The following is a 20,696-nucleotide window of genomic DNA, read 5'->3' as shown; positions in this document are numbered from 1 at the left end:
AAATTCAAAATTAAAGTTTGTAACACTATACAATGAACTCATATATTCTTTATCCCATTTCATCAGTTGTTATTATTTTGCTTCATTTGTTTTATAATTTGTTCAGTGTACATATTTTTCCCCTGAACCTTTTGAGACTAGGTTGCAGATATGATGCTGCTTAACCTCTAATATTTCAGTATGTATTTCCTAAGAATAAAGACATTATCTTCCATAAGCATCGGACATACTCAAAATGAAGGCATTTAACTGATACTGATATTTAATCCACAGTCCATATTTTAATTCGGCCAAATATCTCCATAGTGCCCTTTACTGTTATTTTTTCCTGGTCCAGGATCCAACCCAGCATTACATATTGTATTTAGTTGTCATGTGCCTTTAGCTTTTTTGTTTTTGATTTCTATTTTAATATGAAAGAAATTTTCTTTATTTTTCTTTTACACACTTGACACTTTTTTTAGCTTGGGCTAGTTTTGTCAACTGTCTCTTCCATTTGGGTTTGTCTAATTTTTCCCCATGATTCAATTTAGGTGATACATTTTTGGTTAGAAAACCACAGAAACAATGTTGAGTCCTTCTCAGTATGTTATATCAGGAAACACAATGTTGATTTGTCCTGTTGTTAGTGACGTAAACCACTGAGCCACACCAGCGGACTGTTTTTTCTTTTGAAATTTTAGAATTTTCTTCAAGAGTTATAACTAGAACCTCAGAGGGACAGTAAGGGAGGATGGGGGTAAAGGGAAGAGACCAGCCAAAGGTCTTGAATGCATGCATATAAGCCTAACCAAAGGATACAGATACCAGGGGGGTGAGGGCATGAGTGGGGAGGGGACAGTGGAGGGATAAGGACACATATGTAATACCTTAATCAATAAAGGGGGGAAAGAGTTATTATTGCATCTAAGCAAACACAGAGGTTACCAAAGTTCGGAAAGCACTACTAAGAATTCCTTTCTAAGAAAGAAGGATGGCAGATTTGGGTCAGAAAACCCAGCTTTGCCACTAGCTTCTATAGGGTGCTGAGCTGGTTGTTTAGCTTCTCTGAGCCTCCCTGTCCCTGTAAAAATATAATTGATTTAGTTGATCTCGGTGCTCTTTCACTTTTCAGAAAATCCTATATAATCAAGAGGTAATATGCAAATTGACCCTCACACCCTCACAAGATGGCTGCCTGCAACCAGGCGAGCAAGAGTGTTAGTGAGGGACGACAAAACAACTAAACAGCAGGCTGTGTGGGGCCACCAGGCTGGCGGGGGGGGGGGGGGGGGGGGGGGCCAAGTTGGTGGTGACTAGGTAAACATGGGGCCAGTGAGGGGCGACTAGGCCAGGGGGAGAGAGTTGGGGGTGACCAGGCTGGCAGAGGGTGGCAGTTGGGGAAACCAGGCTGGCAGGGGAGGTAGTAAGGGGTAACCAGGCCGGCAGGGGAGGGGGGTAGTTGAAGGTGACCTGGCTGGAAGCGAGGGGCAGTTGGGGGTAACCAGGCTGGGGGGGGGGGGGGCAGTTAGGGGCGATCAGGCCAGCATGCAGAGGCAGTGAGAGGCGATCAGGCAGACAGGCAGGTGAGCTATTAGTAGCACAGCAGTCCAGGATTGTGAGAGGGCAGTCCGACTGCTCGTTCGGGCCCAAACCGGCAGTCAGACATCCCCCAAGGGGTCCCAGATTGGAGAGGGTGCAGGCTAGGCTGAGGGGACTTCCCCTTGCACGAATTTTGTGCACCGAGCTCTTAGTTAAATAATGTTTCTGAGTTCAATTTTTAAATCTTTTTCTAGTTAAAAAAAAAAAAATCAGTCTTTTAAAGTATATAATTAATTAGTAAAAGCTGCCAAAGTATAAGAACAAATGTTTTTAAGATGTCTTCCTTTTTGTGCAGTTAGTTAATCCTTTTTCCTTTTTGAAAAATCTGTTTGGAACCTTGGCAATTAGAAATGTTTCCTTCTTTGCCTTCCACACCCAACCACACCCTTATTTATGTAGCCTATTTCTTACTTCCTTTTCATAGTTAACCAACAGCCTAGGAAAGCATTGTTTAGAAACTGCTTTTTTTGCTTCTTCAAACTTTTCAGCATTTCCTTCCTTGATCCCAGTTGCAGTTATTTTGTCCCAATGAGGCTGTATTTAGGGTGACAGACCATTAGGAGGATCCAAGACAAAAAGGCCGCAGTCTTTGGGGAGTTACTCTCCCCATGATACTTGTTTTTCAAAGACCTGGGGCGTACAGTACAACCTGAAGATCTGTATATTTTATTAGGCCTCAGATAAATTAAAAGGAAATTGTAGATCCTCAAACTGAAAGTTCATAGATAGACTTCAGAGATATTGGTGAAGCCATTGGAATCACCTGTATGTTTCAGAGATGCTCATAACTTTTATCATTTTCTCAAATGAACCAAAAGGTCAAGATTCTCTGTTGTAAAAATGCTGGTGAAAGTTGTGGTTTCTATCTATTAAATTTCTATGAGTTAATGTTACCTGGACAGACGCATGACTTGGTTAAATCTGGAAGAGGTTTCTAAAATGTATTTGACTTGGAATTTTATTTCTAGGACTGAAATTGTCAACAAGTGTGTGATGGATAAAAGAGGGACAGGAAGGAGTGGGGGGAAAGTGGCCTATCTCGAGCTAGCCGGTTTGCTCAGTGGAGAGAGCATCAGCCTGCCCGTGCGGGAAGCAACTAACCGTCTCTCTCACATCAGTGTCTTTATTTCTGCCTCTTCCCTTCCCTTCCGCTCTCTAAAATCAGTGGACAGATATCCTTGGGTGAGGATTAACCAAAAGAGAAGAAAGAAGTGGCGTCTCTGGGCCTTCCCGGCAGGGTTAGGAGCTTGCTCTTTGGGTCATTGTTCAAGCAAAAAGTTTTTTGAGTAAGCATGTACGTTCTGAGAAACTGGACGAAACAAAATGCATTTTACAACAGTTGTTAATATCCATGTTATTAAATCACATCAGAACACTCACCTAGTCCCCAGGCATATTGTCTTCAATGAAGATAATTATCCTTCTGCTTCTATACCTTTCTTTCAGGGGTTAGCAAGTCAGTCATCAAAACGATGTCCATGATGGATTTTGAAAAGGTTAACCTTGAACTAATAGAGGCCTTGTTAGGATGGATTGTGGATGGAAAGCACTCCTACCCCCCAGGTAACTGTTTCTTGTCTTCATGTATGTGTGAGATGGCAAAAGGGTAGGAGCTGACATCCTGAGATCATGAGCACCCCCTTCCTTCCTGGAGCCCTCACCCACCCCAGTTATATGTAAAGTCGCTTGTTAGGCTTTTCTAGGAGAAATTTTACCTTTTGAGGTTTACCCACTGTTGCTCTCACCAAACAAAAAGATGTTAACAATTCAAAGTCCCAAAGGAAGAAAACCGAAAAGAAGGCCCGGATGATGATCCATTGTTACCCACTCAGGCCCTGGCTGAAGGGGAGCCTGGTAGTGAGTGTTGGAATTTCATGAAGACCTTGCACACCGAGGCCAAAGGGTCTGCTAAACATTTAGAGTCTGATAAACATCCCAGCTCTACTTCTCAGGAACTCCATAACCTTGGGTAAAGTAAGCATTACAGATATCCCTGAAATAGATGGCCAAGCCATGAGGGTAGAACAGATCAGAAGACACATAAATATATAGACAAAATATTCTCTTCCATCCATATAGATTACCGTACTACTCTTAAAGGTGTGGTATTTTAGTAGGGAGGAGCATGCAGGATGTAATGAAAAAATAATGGATCTGATACTAGACACCATAGGTTTGTGTCCATGCTCCACTCTTTTTTTTTTTTTTTTTTTTTAAATATATTTTATTGATTTTGTACAGAGAGGAAGGGAGAGAGATAGAGAGTTAGAAACATCGATGAGAGAGAGTCATCGATCAGCTGCCTCTTGCACACCCCCTACTGGGGATATGCCCACAACCAAGGTACATGCCCTTGACCGGAATCGAACCCGGGACCCTTCAGTCCCCAAGCCGACGCTCTATCCATTGAGCCAAACCGGTCCCGGCCCATGCTCCACTCTTACTAACTCTGTGACCTGACCAAGTTACAGGATCACTCTAAGGTGGCTGTGAGGATCTACTGAAATCATGCCTGTGAGCATGCTTTGTATACTATGAAGTGTTAAAATCAACTCTGAAACATACCTTTACCCTTCTTCAGAGTTTCATTTTTGTAATAACATTAGTGACCCAGTGCATGGATTTGTGCACATTGAGAGGAAATTAATTAGAAGGTGGCCGGTGGGGCAGGCTGGGCAAGATGGGCCGGACATACCCTGGAGCAAACCTCCCTCGGTCCCTCCCCAGCATCTGCCGAGTGAGCAGGGTCCCTCTGGCAGGTGGGGTCCCTCGGCCTGGCCTGTGGGGATCGGGCCGAAACCGGTTCTCTGACATCCCCCAAGAGGTCCCAGAGTGTGAGAGGGCACTCTGCAGGTTGCTGTCCTACAAGGTGGAATGCAGACATAAGTTTGCAGTAAACCAGATTCGGGCCGATAGTGCTCCAGTAACAACATAACCAACAGCCGAAGGTGGGATCGCATGGCCCCGCAAGGCACCCCCCTCTTTGGTCTCCAGTTGCGTCACCTGAGAACCGCTGCTGCCAAGTCACTGCAGCTCGGCAGCTCCTGCACTGAGTGTCTGCCCCCTGGTGATCAGTATGTGTCATAGCAACTGGTCAGACAGTCAGACACTTAGCATATTAGCCTTTTATATACATAGACTAGAGGACCAGTGCATGAATTTGTGCATAGATGGATTCCCTCAGCCTGGCCAGCAATCGAGGCCATCTTGCCCAGTTCCAATGGGGTCCAGCCAGCTGGGGAGGGACTGCGGGAGGGCTCCAGAGCATATCCAGCCTTCTTGCCCAGTCCCGATTGGCCAGGTAACCTACCAGTAGGAGCATCTGGCCCCTGGTCAAGTGGTTGACTGATCTTAGCATATTACCCTTTTATTATACAGGATAGTTTCCTTTTTTAGTGAGGAGAATAACTGCAATAAATAACAGGTCAGGAGTTCTTATGGACAGATCTTTGTTTTATATCCCATTGTACCTAGCACAGAGGTGACATAGGGATCCAATAAATGTTTGTGAGATTGAAGATGTGTGCCAATTTCCTCTCCAAATAAAACATGGAAGAAAGTAACTATCACTGAGTGATTGTTCTCAGCACAGAAGTACACTATATAATCAGTTATCATGGCTTATTTTCTTTCATGTCAAAATTTAAAAGTCCGTAAACCACCCTGGCTGGTGTGGCTCAGTTAGTTGGGATGTCATCGCATGGATTCCCAGTCAAGGCACATGACCTAGGTTGTGAGCTCAGTCCTCAGTCGGGGCATGTACGTGAGGCAACCAATATCTAGCTCTCGCTTTCTTCCTCCTTTCCTTCTTGCCTTCCTCCCTCCCTCCCTCTCTCTCTCTAAATAATCAATAAAGTATAGTCCTTAGTGAGGATTTGTTTTTTAATCTCATAAACCATTAAATGGCATGGTTCGTTAATGTGCTACATTTTCACATATGTCTCAATTTAGATTACCAGGTTGGCAAGCAAATTAGACTTCCTATGTCTCATTGTCAGTCAAATGTCTATGGATATTTTTGACCAGTGCATTAAAATATGTTTAAAGAGCTTTGCTAATGATGCTTGTAGAAGTTAAGGCATTCTATTTTTCTACTCTTCTGTTTTTCCTTTTGCAGAAAAATAATATCCCATTTATTTTGTAGTAATTAAGTCAGAAAAAATATTTTTAAAGTTTGTCATCTATTAATTCCTTGGGGACTTTACAAAGAAAATTGAAAGTGAAAAATCTCAGATTACTTTTTTCTTTTTTTCATTAAAAATAGCTTTATAGTCTGCTAGTTTTTCCCTTTTTGCCTCTATCCGATTGATCCTCTTTATATATCCAGGTGCTATACTTGTATTTTTACCGGGATTGGCAGAAATCAAAATGCTTTATGAACAGCTACAGACTAATCCTCTTTTCAACAACAGGCGAAGTCATCGGTAAGTTAACTGCTTTCTGTATTCTCAATCATCTATTGCAGTTATATGCGGAGAAGAGTAACCAGAAAGGTCTTTTTAATAATCATCACCTTCTTTAGATTCTGCTGTCACTCCTCACGAATACATTTGTTTCTGCCAGCTGGAAATAGACAAACATGTTTGTTCCAGAAAATCAGTCACTCCCATGCCATTAAATAAAAATATTTCTCTTCACATCATAGTGACTCAGCGAAATTGCATGTAATTTCAGTTGCTAGATACGGAGCATGGGAGAAGCCAATGTTAGTAACAACAAAGAAATAATCCCATTTTAAGAAAAAATAATTTTCAGTGATTTCTATTCTGGTGGAAAGAAACACTGGGTGTGTCTTCATATCGAAGGCGACAACTACTTGACAGATGAAAACTCCCTAGAAATATAAGAATGAAATTTCTTAGTGTATGTCACTGTCTTTGCCTCTCTTGCTCTGGATTTAAAGGTAGTGGGAAAAAATGAACACATGCTCTTGTAAAATGTCAACCATTTAGTCTTCTTGATTATTTACTACTGAATAACACTCCAGTTTTTCCCAAGTTGATGGAAGGTTTCTAGCTTCATAGGGTGAGTAAATACGTTGTCAGAATCAGAAAGCACCTTCCCATCCAGAGGAGCTGAGCCTGAGGGTGGGTGCTGGTGGAGAAGTTGCCACTGATGAGATAGAAATCCACCCCCTGTGGTCCAGTTTCAGCGCTTTCCGCTAGAATACTCACTGTGCTTTTATTGTCTTTCAGGTGTGTTGTTCACCCACTTCATTCATCTTTGTCCAGTGAAGAGCAGCAAGCTGTGTTTATAAAACCTCCTGAAGGTGTAACTAAGATTATAATTTCCACCAACATTGCTGAGACATCCATAACCATTGATGATGTTGTCTATGTCATCGATTCTGGGAAAATGAAAGAAAAGAGGTATTGTCTTTTGGCAGTATAAGGGAGGGGCTAAAGATGTCTCATTAGAATGACAAAGCTCTTAATGCTTTTAAACTACATGAATTGTGTACCAAAACTATATAAATATGTGAGTGAGGCTAATCGGAGATCATATTCTTAAAGTCAGATGGAGATGGAAAGTTCAAGGTTTTATCTTGAAAGTAATTAATTAGTTTTCCTCCTTTTTTCCTGTTTTACATGTGCTTGAATGAAAAAAGCATTGATATGGAAGTTGATATGTGTTAATTAGTTTGATGTTGGAATCATTTCACAATGTCTACATATATCAAAACATCACATTGTACACCTTAAATATATGAAATTTCTATTTGTCAAAAATAAAGATGAAAAAAATTTTTTTTTAAACAGAAGTTAAATAGATTGTATGTAGTAGCGTTCCTTACCCTTTAAAGTAGCACTAATCTCCTGCCAGGGACTCAACTATCGCAGAACACAGAGGACACTGTGTCCTTCTACAGAAGGAAAGTGGTTCATCTAGTCTGTCCATGCTTAGTTGAGCTTGGCCACGTCTTTGTAAAATAACCCTTTCTGACATTTTCTTTTTCTTTATAGATATGATGCCAGCAAAGGGATGGAAAGTTTAGAGGATACCTTTGTCTCTCAAGCCAATGCTCTGCAAAGAAAAGGTCGAGCTGGTCGTGTTGCATCTGGGGTCTGCTTCCATTTGTTCACTAGCCATCACTTCAGTCACCAGCTTCTAAAGCAGCAGCTGCCAGAAATACAAAGAGTGCCATTGGAACAGCTCTGTCTAAGGTACATCATGTTTTCTTTTTCTTAGTAGGAGACATTTTGCTGAGGATGAACATAGAAAGAGCTCCTTGGTGTTACCTATACCAGTAGTCGGCAAACCGTGGCTCACGAGGCACATGCGGCTCTTTGGCCCCTTGAGTGTGGCTCTTCCACAAAATACCACATGCAGGCGCTCACGTACAGTGAGATTGAAACTTCGTGGCCCATGTGCAGAAGTCGGTTTTCGGCCTGGGCGAGTCTATTTTGAAGAAGTGGCGTTAGAACACTCAAGGGGCCAAAGAGCCGCATGTGGCTCATGAGCCGAGGTTTGCCGACCACTGGCCTATTCCATTCCTTTTAAGTTTCTGCACATAAGGATCTCTTACATTGGAGAGGATAGTCCTATAATAGACCTTAATACCTTTGTGAGTCAGAAAAATAATCTAGCTTAATGAGAGTAAGTTAGAGATTCCACCAATATTAAATTATCACATGGAAAAAATCTACAACCTCATTATCAGTTAGATCAAAGTGAACAAAAACTACTTGAAAACTCCATTACTTACAAGATGAACAAATAAGAATAAGTATCATAAAATGGAATGTAATGAATGAATGATCAAACTCAATATTATGGCAGTTGGGAAATCTGTGGTTCAACCTTTCTGAAATTTGCTTGGCATTATACAAGAACTCTAAAACTGTCCACGCCCTTAGACCCGCTCATCACTTTGAGGGAGTATGCCCAGAAAATAGTGATGCAAAGGAAAAAAGTTACTTGTGTAAAGATGTTATAGCTCTTCTTTTATCCAGCAAATTTATTTTGAGAGCCTTCCATTTGCCAGGGGTTGGCTAAGCACAGGGCTACTGTAGAGTACACAACACAGTACCTGCTTTCCCAAGTGTTCATGGTGAGGTCTTAAGAATCTGGACAAGCCGAAACCGGTTTGGCTCAGTGGTAGAGCGTCGGTCTGCGGGCTGAAAGGTCCCAGGTTCGATTCTGGTCAGGGGCATGTACATTGGTTGCGGGCACATCCCCGGTAGGGGGTGTGCAAGAGGCAGCTGGCCGATGCTTCTCTCTCATCGATGTTTCTAGATCTCTCTCTCCCTTCCTCTCTGTAAAAATCAATAAAATATATATTTTTTTAAAAAAGAATCTGGACAAGCAGATGCCTTGAGTTAAGGTAGTAACAATGCAAATGAAGAGCAGTGAAGGGATTTGAGAGAACTTTGAAGTTGATTGATCCTTGAGGGAGGATGAGAGAAGTGGAAATGTTATATATGTAGCACATATGATTTAAGAACAACCCAAATACAACAGTGGGGAAATAGGTAAATTATATAAATCAACATGGCTCATTCTTTTTGCTAAATCAAAATTTAAGTAGATTACTGTCAATGCACGTGTTAAAATGAACATCTATATGATCTAAGTGGAAAAAAGCTAGTTACCAAATATATGTCCATTAGTAAATATGTAAAATTGTATGTTTGCCAGTATCAGTTCACAGCTTAAAAAGGAAATGCATATAAGTGAAATAAAGAAATCTATATATATAAAAACCTAATATGCAAAGTGTCCCCTAGGGAGTTCAGCCAACTGGAAGTTCATTCGCTCACTATGATGTAAAACTGACCACCAGGGGGTGGTTTGGAATGAAGAAAGTCACCAGCCAGCAGCTGGGGAAGGGAGGCCCTAGCCAGCAGCTACTAGGGATCCTATCTGTGCACGAATTTCATGCACTGGGCCGCTAGTGTTACATAAGATTTTCTCCTCTGAAAACTGCTTAAATTCGTAATTTAAACTAATAGCTTTTCAAGAGCTGTCAAAAGGCAGGACACAGTGCAGATTGATTTTATAAACAATTATTATCCAATTTCAGATGTGGGAAAGAAAATAAGTGGATTATTCCAATTTTATTTCATGATTTGATTCCACTATTATGGAAAGAAGCATTTTGAAAGTTTGTAGAGAGAATTTTCTAAATCTCAATAAGTTTCAGAATCTGAATGTGTTTCTGCAATTTATTGCTGGAGAATGAGGAGACATAAGAGTTTTTTTTATTTTATTTTAAACTAACACATTGTCTGGCTTATGAAAGCATATATCTAGGAAATTATAAACTACTAAGTGGCCCAGTGAATGAAATTTGTGCACATGTAGGCCCCTAGCAGCTGTCTGCCTGGGCCTCCCTTCATTCCACACTGTCCCCTGGTGGTCATCGCACGTCATAGCAAGTGGTCAAACTTCCAAGGGGACACTTTGCATATTAGGCTTTTATATATATTTTATTCAAGAAAGAAGCTTATTTCTTGGTATGATCTCATCATAAATAAAATTGTCAAATTATTTTTTTCCCCCAGAATTAAAATTTTGGAAATGTTTAGCACTCATAATCTCCAATCGGTGTTCTCTCGGCTCATTGAACCACCACACCCTGATTCTCTTCGTGCCTCAAAAATACGATTACGAGACTTGGGAGCATTAACTACAGATGAAAAACTGACCCCCCTTGGGTATCACTTAGCCTCTCTGCCTGTGGATGTGAGAATTGGCAAACTGATGCTGTTTGGGTCTATCTTCCGCTGTTTGGATCCTGCTCTCACCATAGCTGCCAGTTTGGCTTTTAAGTCTCCTTTTGTAAGTAAATAACATTCATCTAAACTGGAGTCAAGGCCCCGCTGGCATGGCTTAGTGGTTGAGCATCAGCCAGGAGGTCATGGTTCAGTTCCCAGTGGGGGACACGTAGGAGGCAGCTGATCGATGTTTCTGTCTCTCTCTGTCCTTTCCTCTCTGAAATTAATGAAAATATATTTAAAAATTTAAAATAAAAATAAACTAGAAACCATTGGCCTCTAAGGGGACCCTGGGGCCACAGGGTTATGTGAACCCCTAAAAATTTTCTTGTACATTGTATGTGAATTTCTTTTATCTGATCCTCAAATCCATGCCCAAAATGAAGATTAAGAGCTGGAGATTTAACTTATTAAAATAATCTAATTTTTTTTTTATTATATCAGCTAAACTGGCTCATTATAGGAAAATCAGAAAATGCAAACAAGTACTAGTAAAAGGTACCTCTGCATGATTTTACTAGGGATTAAATAAACTGGACCACTTCTTTTTTTTAACAGCTTTATTGAAATACTAGGAGTCCAATGCACAAAATTCACGCCAGAGGCTGGGCCCCCTGCGGCCGCCTTTGCTTCGGCCCCTCCCACCGCGGCCGCTGCCTCTGCCCCAGCCCTCCCCTCCTCGGCTTTACCGAAGGTCTTCTGGAAGGATGTCCTAGTCTAAGTAGCATATTATGCTTTTATTATTCTAGATAATTTATCCGAAGTGTATAACTCAGTAGTTTTTAATACTGTGTGCAGTCATTACCATAGTCAGCTTTAGAATATTTTACCACCGCATAAAGAGACTCCATAGCTATTCCTCCCCAGTTCCGTTTAATCCTCCCATCCACTTCAGCCCCGGGCAACCACCAGTCCACTTTCTGTCTCTCTAGATTTGCCTCTTCTGGACATTTCATATTGATGAAATAATACAATATGTGGTCTTTTCTGACAGGCTTCTTCACTTAGCATAATGCTTTTAAGATTCATCTATATTATAGCATGTATCAGTACTTCAACCTTTTTATGGCCAAATAATATTCCTTTGTATGAATATACCACATTTTATTTATGCATTCAGTACTTGATGGACATTTGTGGTTGTTTCCATCTCAAATTTCCTGATTTCTGACTTTAGTTTTTCTGGTTATTTAGGCATGTGTTCTTTAATTTCCACATAATTATGAGTTTCCCAGTTTTTCCCATTATTGACTTCTAATTTCATTCTCTTATGGTCAGAGAACATATTCTGTATTATTTCAGTCCTTTAAAGGTTATTAAGCTTTGAATTATGGCCAAGCATATAGTCTGTTTTGGAGAGTATTTTATGTGGACTTGAGAATGGATATTCTGCTGCTGTTGGATAGAGTGTCACTTGGCCTTTTTCACCATGGCTTATCTCAGAGAGATTGGGGAATAGATTAATATATACCCATTTTATTCAGCTTTAATGTTATATTTCATGAAATCGTAAACACATAGATCTTAAAAAAGATCTTAGCTCAGTCCCCTCATTTAACAAACAGCAAACCAAGGACCCGAGTGGGTAATGTAGCTTCCTCAGGGGCATATGGGTCGATGTTGTTGTGAGTAGGACTGCTGTCTCAGATCGTCTAAAATTTAGACTCTAAATAAACTTTTCACTGGCTGCTTTGTTTTATTGGAATACAGAAATATTGATGTTCATTAGAAATACTGATATCATCCTTAGCCTAAACTCAGCATCTGTCCTTTGCTAGGTTTTGTAAACATAATGTTAATTTCCCAAATATAATCCTTTTCCACCGGCCCTCCTAAAAAGGAAGGTGTTTGAAAAGTTAGAACTTTGGATTTCAGATCTAGCTTTCCGAATGAGTGTCTCTTTGATTACATCTTGCCACCAGGAACTGAAAGATCTAGTAGAGCTTATTTGGGATGGCAGACACTCACAAAGGCAAATAGTGGTAGCTTGCCCGATTTCATGCTAATGTCTACAATCAGCCACTGAGAACTCTTGGTGCCACACAACACACTTCCCGAGGCACTGCTTCAGCAGTAGGAAAGCCCCTGTGAAACCAGAAGTAAAATGTCCTTCAAATCTGACGTTCCTCATTTAGGTGTCTCCCTGGGATAAAAAAGAGGAAGCTAACCAGAAAAAGTTAGAATTTGCATTCGCAAACAGTGATTATCTGGCCCTCCTGCAAGCATATAAGGTAAGAATATAACCTAATAGCTGAGGATTATTCCAGAGCTGGCGCTAAAGTCAGAGAAAGTTCATTTTGATTTTCTCCAACATTTAGGGGTGGCAGCTGAGTATGAAAGAAGGTATGCGAGCAAGTTATAACTATTGCAGACAGAACTTCTTGTCGGGCAGAGTTCTCCAGGTGAGTGGTTCTGTGGCAGTTTGTTCTCATTCATTTTCTATCATGGCAGAGGGGCAGAGGGTCTGCAACTTAGTCTGGTGCGTCCTGCCTTGGCACTGAAAATGTTATTTCTGGAATATGCTCAGCTTCGCCAGCTGTGGGAGACACACTCCTGAACTGTGCATACCATCGGCCTTCAGTGCTAAACCCCTTCTTTTTCACAGTGAGCTTGTGTTTACTTACGGGGAGGACGGGGAAATGTAAATTCTCCAAAGGTGACTGCTTACTTGAAGTCAGTTTCTTAGGTAATTTTACCAGGTATTCTTTTTTTAAAATTCTTTATTGTTTAAAGTATTACATGTAGATATAACTAGGTATTCTTAACCTGGATCCATATCGCCTAACGTTGTATGCAAAATCATAAGCTTGTACATATGTGCCTTATTCTGGGAGAAAGGAATCAAGCTTTCAGCAGGTTCTCAAAGTGGTGTATGAGCATCCTTAACCTCTATCCTCTTCCTCAAACCAAGGAATGAATACTGAGCCAGATTTTCCCCGTGAGTTTTCCTTATGCCCACCAGAGGCTACTTGTCAATGATAAGTACACAGGAAAGAAAAAGGTCTATCATCTTCTGTGTGGCAGCAGGCAGGGTCCTGTCCTCTATTGTGACAGTGTTTCTAGATCCCCCTCCAAAGTAGCACAAGCCTCCAGTTACTGACGGTGCACATCTTTGGGTAATGTTTTATTCCAAGGTTTTGAGGCTGGAAGGGTGAAGAACGTTACTTTCATATTAAAAGGTGGCCTGGAGCCGAAACCGATTTGGCTCAGTGGTAGAGCGTTGGTCTGCGGACTGAAAGGTCCCGGGTTCGATTCTGGTCAAGGGCATGTACCGTGGTTGCGGGCATATCCCCAGTAGCGGGTGTGCAAGAGGCAGCTGATAGATGATTCTCTCTCATCGATGTTTCTAACTCTCTATCTCTCTCCCTCCCTCTCTATACAAAATCAATAAAATATATTTAAAAAAAATAATAATAATAATAATAAAAAATAAAAGGTGGCCTGGAGTAGAACACAAAACCGGTACCTGACACTATTTATGTATCGCTCTATCCCAGAAGCTCCATCAGAGCAGAGACTTTATCTGTTTTGTCCAACTCTATCCCCCGTGCCTAGAACAATATTTAGCACACAGCTGATGCTCAGTAAAGGTTCAGCGAATAAATGCATGTATCCCAGTATTCGCCTTCACTCCCCTCTGCCTTTAGATGTGCTCCAGTGAGGCGTTTTGAGAAAGCGAAGGTTCTAGCTGTATTCTAAGTACATAGAAAGCAATAATTTATCAATTATGGCTGCACATTAGATTCACCTGAGGAGGTTTAAGACAAAAAAGTGAAAATGGCCAGGTCCCACCCCTGCCAGTTTCATCGGATCTCCAGGGGTAGGGTCTCGGCATCGGTTTACTGTCGCTATTGTTGACCAAGTGATTCTAACACACAGCAAGAGTTAGAACACTAATCTAAAGGACATTTTTATATGTAAGATGCAATAATAAATATTTCCTCTGGCCAGTTAGATTTTTTAAGTATAAAATTGTATTTATTTTAAATTACATTTTTTACTAATTTTTTTTTCAGGATACATGTAGATTTTACTGTGCTCTGTGAGGTCCATCAAACAGAGTTCCCTCTTTTCACTAAACTCTAGCTTACTTTAACAAGAAGGCAATTAAAGACATGTATTTATTTATGGCATATTTAACTCCGGGTTATATTTTGCCATGTTCCATGTGTACTTCAGACATTCCTAGAAAACACATCGTTATCAAGGGACAGGATGATGTTGCTTCGCTCTCAGTTCCCATGATGTCTTTATTTCCTTTTCTATTGTCTGATGTGCAGCTTATATTTGAAAAGAAGCCAGAAGAGAAGGAGGCTTGGGCTTTTTCTTTCTCATACTTGTGCTCAGCTACAAAAAGGAGGGTCTAGATCTAAACCAGTTAATAACGTTCCTATCCCCAGGGAAAGATGTGAGCCAGCGAGGCCACCAGTAAGAGAAAGGGAAAGTGGTGAATGCAGAACCAAACACTGTAGGCTCAGGTAAAGAACCAGGAGGACCTGAGTGCAAATGCCGGTAGGGAAGACCTAGGCAGTGTCACAGTACTGGGCGTCAGGTCCCAAACAAAATGAACTGCATTGTTTGCTGACCAGGAAAATCAAACCTATCCAAAAGCTGGTGAACATGATTTTTTCAATGTAATCTAGAGGTAAATAAATGATCTTTGGGGTTTTCGTCACTTATTGATTTCTATGTACGTAACTATTTAGCCCTGCCAGTTTGCATACATGTAAACAGCCTTTTTGGGAATGGCCTGTTTGATGAACCCATATGAGCCTCATTACTGTCCACTGAAATAATGAGTGACTGTCTCACCTTACCTTTGATACGTTGATGTCCCTGCTTAAACACCTTTTCCACTTCTTTTAGGAAATGGCCAGCCTCAAACGACAATTTACTGAACTGCTATCAGATATAGGCTTTGTGAAGGAGGGACTCAGAGCCAGAGAGATTGAGAAAAGGGCCCTGGGAGGAGATGGTATCCTGGAAGCCACAGGAGAAGAGGTAAAGAATGTATAATTAGCTCTTACTTCTCTTTGATTAGCACATGAATAGTATTTTAACTCAGGAACACATGTAGGCATCCTTCACTTACGCCTGTGAGCAGTGGTTTTGTGGCAATCTTTTCTTCTTATCACAAATAAGTGTCAGCTAAACAAAAACCAGTAGGGTTTTTGTTTTTTAAATTTCATGATTCTTGATAAATCCGTAAGAGGTAGAATCGAGCCGAGACCGGTTTGGCTCAATGGGTAGAGCGTCGGCTTGGGGACTGAAGGGTCCCGGGTTCGATTCCGGTCAAAGGCATGTACCTTGGTTGCGGGCACATCCCCAGTAGGGGGTGTGCAAGAGGCAGCTGATGGATGACTCTCTCCCATCGATGTTTCTAACTCTCTATCTCTCTCCCTTCCTCTCTGTACAAAATCAATAAAATATGTTTAAAAAAAAAAAAAAGAGGTAGAATCGACTTTCCAATAATGTCTTCTTAAATCAGACCAGCTTTTTCCCAACCAAGAATAGTTTTTTGTATCACTATAGGAAGAACACTTCTTCAAGATGAACCTGATGCCACTCTGTTCTAACTGAAGTTAGTACTTTCTGGAGAGTGTGAGCATCTCATGAACCAGAATCTTTCTCTCCTAAGCCTTAGGAACATGGGCTTTGTGGCTGCTTTGCAGAAATCTGGGAGGAGTTTCCATTGGCTTCTTGGAGAGGGTCCTGTGAGGATGTGTTCCAATAGATCTACTTTTCATTAAAAAATACAATTTTTCTAGCACAGGATAGAAGTTAGATGCTTTTGTCTGTTTTAAGATAGAAATCAAGTGACATATAATGGTAAATCCCAGGGCACAGATAAAAGTAGCCACATTACTTATGAAATTAATGCTGCATTTCTCTCACAGGCGAATTCCAATGCTGAGAACCCCAAGCTGATATCCGCAATGCTGTGTGCTGCTCTGTATCCAAACGTAGTGCAGGTAACAGAATGCTTTTCCTGGATTCTCCCACAACTTGTCTCTCTTGCAGCCAAGGATGTAAGTTAAGTCCTAGCATTAATTATCTCACGCAGCAAATACACACACAGCTTTTTACACTTAGTGTACATTTCTAATCCTTCATTTCCTTAAACCTGTTTAGATGCATGGCTCAAGAACATATATTGTATAAAATAGGTTGCTTCTTTAATCCTTCTGAAATGACATTCCAGGAATTAAAATGGACATGTATGTCACTTTCTCAGCCAACCTGTGCCTAAATGACTATCCTTCTTTGTTAGATAGGAACTTGATTTGACTCCATTTCCCTGGACTAACCTTAAATTAAGAACAAAGTCAAACAAGTCAGTGGTTTGCCAAGGACCACTGTATTGCCATTAAGAATTATGTGGGGTGTTGCTTTTTTTTTTTTAAAGGAATTATGTTTTAGGAAAATATTTGTTCCAAAAAACTTGGAAAAAGTTCTCAATATATTAAGTTTAAAAAGTATATTTATAGAAAATGATCCTATATTAGTATCAATGTACATCAGTATTTATATTGTGTTTATAGTTTTCTACATACAGTATAAAACATAAATCTAACAGACAAACTAAAATTATATTTATTAAATAATAATGCTAATTATTTCTTATTTATGTGATGATTACAGGAAGTCTTTATTTTCTTTTTTTCTAATATGTTATTTATACAGGAAACATATTATTATTTTTGTAATATATTTTATTTATTTTTTTACAGAGAGGAAGGGAGAGAGATAGAGAGCTAGAAACATTGATGAGAGAGAAACATCGACCAGCTGCCTCCTGTACACACCCCACAGGGGATGTGCCTACCATGAAGTCACATGCCCTGACAGGAATCGAACCTGGGACCTATCGGTCCGCAGGCCGATGCTCTATCCACTGAGCCAAACCGGTTTTGGCAACGTGTATTATTTTTATAGTACATATATATATATATATATATACATATATATATATATTTCGTGTGTGTGTATATATAGATAGCTTTTCAATTTCTTTTTCAAATAGACTAATCTGTTTATTCATGATTTTCTTTTTCTGTTCATGCAATGTTTTCTTGCTGTTTTGAAAGAAACTCATTTGGAAATGTGGGATTGAGATTGATAGTCAGCAGATTCCAAATCTCTGTACCTGATAATTAGTACAGACCTGAAATATCAAAGTAGTTTCTCCCCATGTGGCTGCTGTGTGATGTAGTCACCCAGTGCTACTGTACCTTCATTCACACTTTTTTTTTTTTTTTCAGAGAGGGAGAGAGAGAGAGAAACATCAATGATGAGAGAGAATCATTGATTGGCTGCCTCCTGCACAAGCCCCAGTGGGAACTGAGCCCACATTCTGAGCATGTGCCCTGACTGGGAATCGAACCATGACCTCCTGATTCATAGGTCAACACTCATCACTGAGCCACACCAACCTGGCAAGGTCACACTGTGTGATGGTTTGAACAGAAAAGCAAAAAATATTCTTATATTGCTTTCAAATGGAAACTAAGTGAGAGAGGGAAGAAACAGCAAAGGCATTCAAACAAGTCTGGTTTTGTGCCAAGGAATACAGCCTGCAATGAAAATGTACATTTTAAATATCTATTTTTACAAATACCTATTGTTTAGGTGAAAAGCCCAGAAGGGAAGTTTCAGAAGACCAGCACTGGAGCTGTCAGAACGCAGCCAAAATCAGATGAGCTGAAGTTTGTCACCAAGAATGATGGCTATGTGCACATTCACCCTTCGTCAGTGAACTACCAGGTCAGGCAGGCAGGGTGCGGTGGGATGGGAAACAGTCCCTTAAGTTCAGCCAAACCGTGCTCTGTCCCTTGCTGTGCCCAGCAGCATCACTGGGCAAAGACAGGTAAGCAAACCATGTCAGCTTGGTGACAAATGTTAGGAAGAGAAATCAGTCAGAGAGACTGAGAGAGAGGAGAGAGGCTGTTTTCGGTAGAGTGGTCAGGGGAGGACTCTCTGGGGAACAAACCATGGAGCAAATCCTAAGGGCCGGGAAGGGCAAGCCATGCAGGTATCTAAAGAGAACATTCCAGCAAAGGAAGGAAGTGCGAAGACCATGAGAGGAAGCATGTTTGGTGTGTTCCAGGAAGTGCAGGCTGGCGGCCAGGGCAAGTGCAGTGGGATGACTAGGGTGAGGGTGGCAGGTAATTGGGACACGCAGGCAATGGTCAGGTCATGTAGGACCTTGTGAGCCATGGCAAGGATCTGGGATTTTGTCTTTGGGAAATCATTGAGCATTTTGAGCCCTAACTGGATTTGTGTTTGGTTGCTATGAGGAATAGAAGCTGTAAAGGTGCAAAGGAGCATGGCAAGGGCTTAGTAAGCACTGCAGTGGTCTGTATGGGTAATGATGGTTCGGACAAGGGGATGGCTATAGACGTGGTCAGAACATGTCACAGTTCTATATTGAAAACAGAGCTGCCAAAACCAGTTTGGCTCAGTGGATAGAGCGTCGGTCTGCGGACTGAAGGGTCCCAGGTTCAATTCCGGTCAAGGGCATGTACATTGGTTGCGGGCACATCCCCAGTAGGGGCTGTGCAGGAGGCAGCTGGTCAATGTTTCTCTCTCATCGACGTTTCTAGCTCTCTATCCCTCTTTCCTCCTCTGTAAAAAATCAATAACTTATATTAAAAAAAAAAAAGAAGAAGAAGAAGAAGAAAACAGCTGACAGGACTTAGCAATGAGGTAGATAGAGTGAAGGGGAAAAGTACAATCAAGGGTGACTCTTTTGGGGTTTGAGCAATGGGGTGAATGGGAGTGCCATTTACTTAGATGATGAATACTGCGTGGAGGGGAAATCGAGAATTTCTTTTGAACATAAGAAATTTGATGTGCTTATTAGATCCCAAGCGGAGATGTCAAGTAGGTAGTTGCACATACAAGTCTGGAAAGGTACAGACCGGAGATGATTTTGTACGTCGCTGACAGGTGGTATTTGCATCTGTGGGACGGGTGGAGGTCCCCTCGTGTTATCGGTGGCATCGCTGTCATCACCTGAGGTTTTATGCTCCAGGTCAGATACTTTGACAGCCCCTACCTGCTGTACCACGAGAAGATCAAAACGAGCCGGGTGTTCATCCGCGACTGCAGCATGGTGTCTGTGTACCCGCTGGTCTTGTTCGGAGGAGGCCAAGTGAACGTGCAGCTGCAAAGGGGAGAGTTTGTCGTCTCCTTGGATGATGGTTGGATTCGTTTTGCAGCTGCTTCCCATCAGGTAAGGACAGATCCATCCTGTGAACCTGAAGCCCTGAAGGGCTTTGATGATAAGAAGTATGGGGCATTCCTTCAGGGACCCAGGACAGCAGAGCTGGTTAAGGGTGAATGATGGGTCTGCAGTGAGATACTCAAAAGGCTGAGGCTGGAGTGACGCCAGGGGCAGAGCCTTAGTAAGACTTCCAGCAGCACACCTGAGAGGGTGAGCCCAGGCTGGGCTGGTGTGAACAGTTCTGGATGGAAGCTGAGTGAGGTGTTGGACCTTCCTCATTGACATGCAAATAATGTGCTCACCAAAGGAAAATTAGAAAATATAGATGAGCAAAAATAAATAAAATCACCCTGAGTCTACCCCTACCATTAATAAAACGTCAGGGATCTGGATTCTTTTATTCTCAGGTCTCAGTTATGCTCTATGGAGCCTGCAGAAAACATTTAAGAGCAGTACATATGTTTAAGGAATAATTCAGTTTAACACTTGCATCTGTTAGAAATCTTATGTTGCCAGAAGCAAAAGCACCAACTCAAATAAAGGGAATATACTGGTGCATTTAACTGTAAAGTCTAAAGCAGCACAATCTAATAGAAATATGTGAGCCACTATGTAATCTTAATTTTTCTAGTAGCCACATTTTAAAAAAGTAAAAAGAAAGAAGTAAAATTATTCTTAATATATATTAAGGAACCTAATACATCTAAGATATTTTAATTTCAACACAGCCTATACAATAAAGAGCTAATATGCACGTGGTCATAACACCCTCATGCCGCAAAGACCAATCAACAGGAGGCTGCATGCATGGCAAGGCCAGGCATTGTGAGGCTGTTACTGTTTATTAATAAATTTATATATTATTTTCACATACATTTTTCTAATTTTAATCTCCGACAGTTCTATTATAGAGAAAGGGCAAATAGCAATATTAAAATATTTCCTCTAAATAATTCCCTTTTAATGTGCAGAAGTTTTGTGTGCTGGGCCACTAGTAATCAATATAAAAATCTATTGGGATATTTTGCATTCTTTTTTCATACTAAGTCTCCAAACTCTGGTGTGTGTTTTACATTCACAGGACAGGTTGCTTTGGATCAGCCACGTTTCATGTGGTCATTAGATTAGCCACATGTGACTGCTGGCTGCCATATTGGACAGTGCAGATCAAA

The 20,696-nt window shown here is 41.0% G+C and overlaps 1 protein-coding gene across 4 annotated transcripts in view; it reads left to right on the top strand.

The window, feature by feature from the left end:
- The window catches only part of DHX57 (DExH-box helicase 57), a 45,703-nt gene that overhangs the window by 23,023 nt on the left and 1,984 nt on the right, over positions 1–20,696 (top strand). For all 4 annotated transcript variants that reach the window (XR_004987390.2, XM_045580659.1, XM_045580658.1 and 1 more), the window contains exons 13-23: positions 3,028–3,144; positions 5,909–6,005; positions 6,777–6,950; positions 7,545–7,745; positions 10,086–10,362; positions 12,434–12,529; positions 12,617–12,700; positions 15,165–15,299; positions 16,196–16,270; positions 17,928–18,062; positions 19,333–19,533. Coding sequence is in view for 3 of the 4 variants with exons in the window: in XM_045580659.1 (XP_045436615.1) it covers positions 3,028–3,144; positions 5,909–6,005; positions 6,777–6,950; positions 7,545–7,745; positions 10,086–10,362; positions 12,434–12,529; positions 12,617–12,700; positions 15,165–15,299; positions 16,196–16,270; positions 17,928–18,062; positions 19,333–19,533 (1,592 nt within the window). In the remaining variant the exon portion in view is untranslated. The remainder of the gene's footprint in view (positions 1–3,027; positions 3,145–5,908; positions 6,006–6,776; positions 6,951–7,544; positions 7,746–10,085; positions 10,363–12,433; positions 12,530–12,616; positions 12,701–15,164; positions 15,300–16,195; positions 16,271–17,927; positions 18,063–19,332; positions 19,534–20,696) is intronic.

The sequence above is a fragment of the Pipistrellus kuhlii genome, unplaced genomic scaffold (assembly GCF_014108245.1).
Source record: "Pipistrellus kuhlii isolate mPipKuh1 unplaced genomic scaffold, mPipKuh1.p scaffold_m20_p_13, whole genome shotgun sequence".
Classification (NCBI taxonomy): domain Eukaryota; kingdom Metazoa; phylum Chordata; class Mammalia; order Chiroptera; family Vespertilionidae; genus Pipistrellus; species Pipistrellus kuhlii.
Note: the sequence above shows the minus strand (reverse complement) of the source record. Positions and strands in the feature narration are given on the sequence as shown.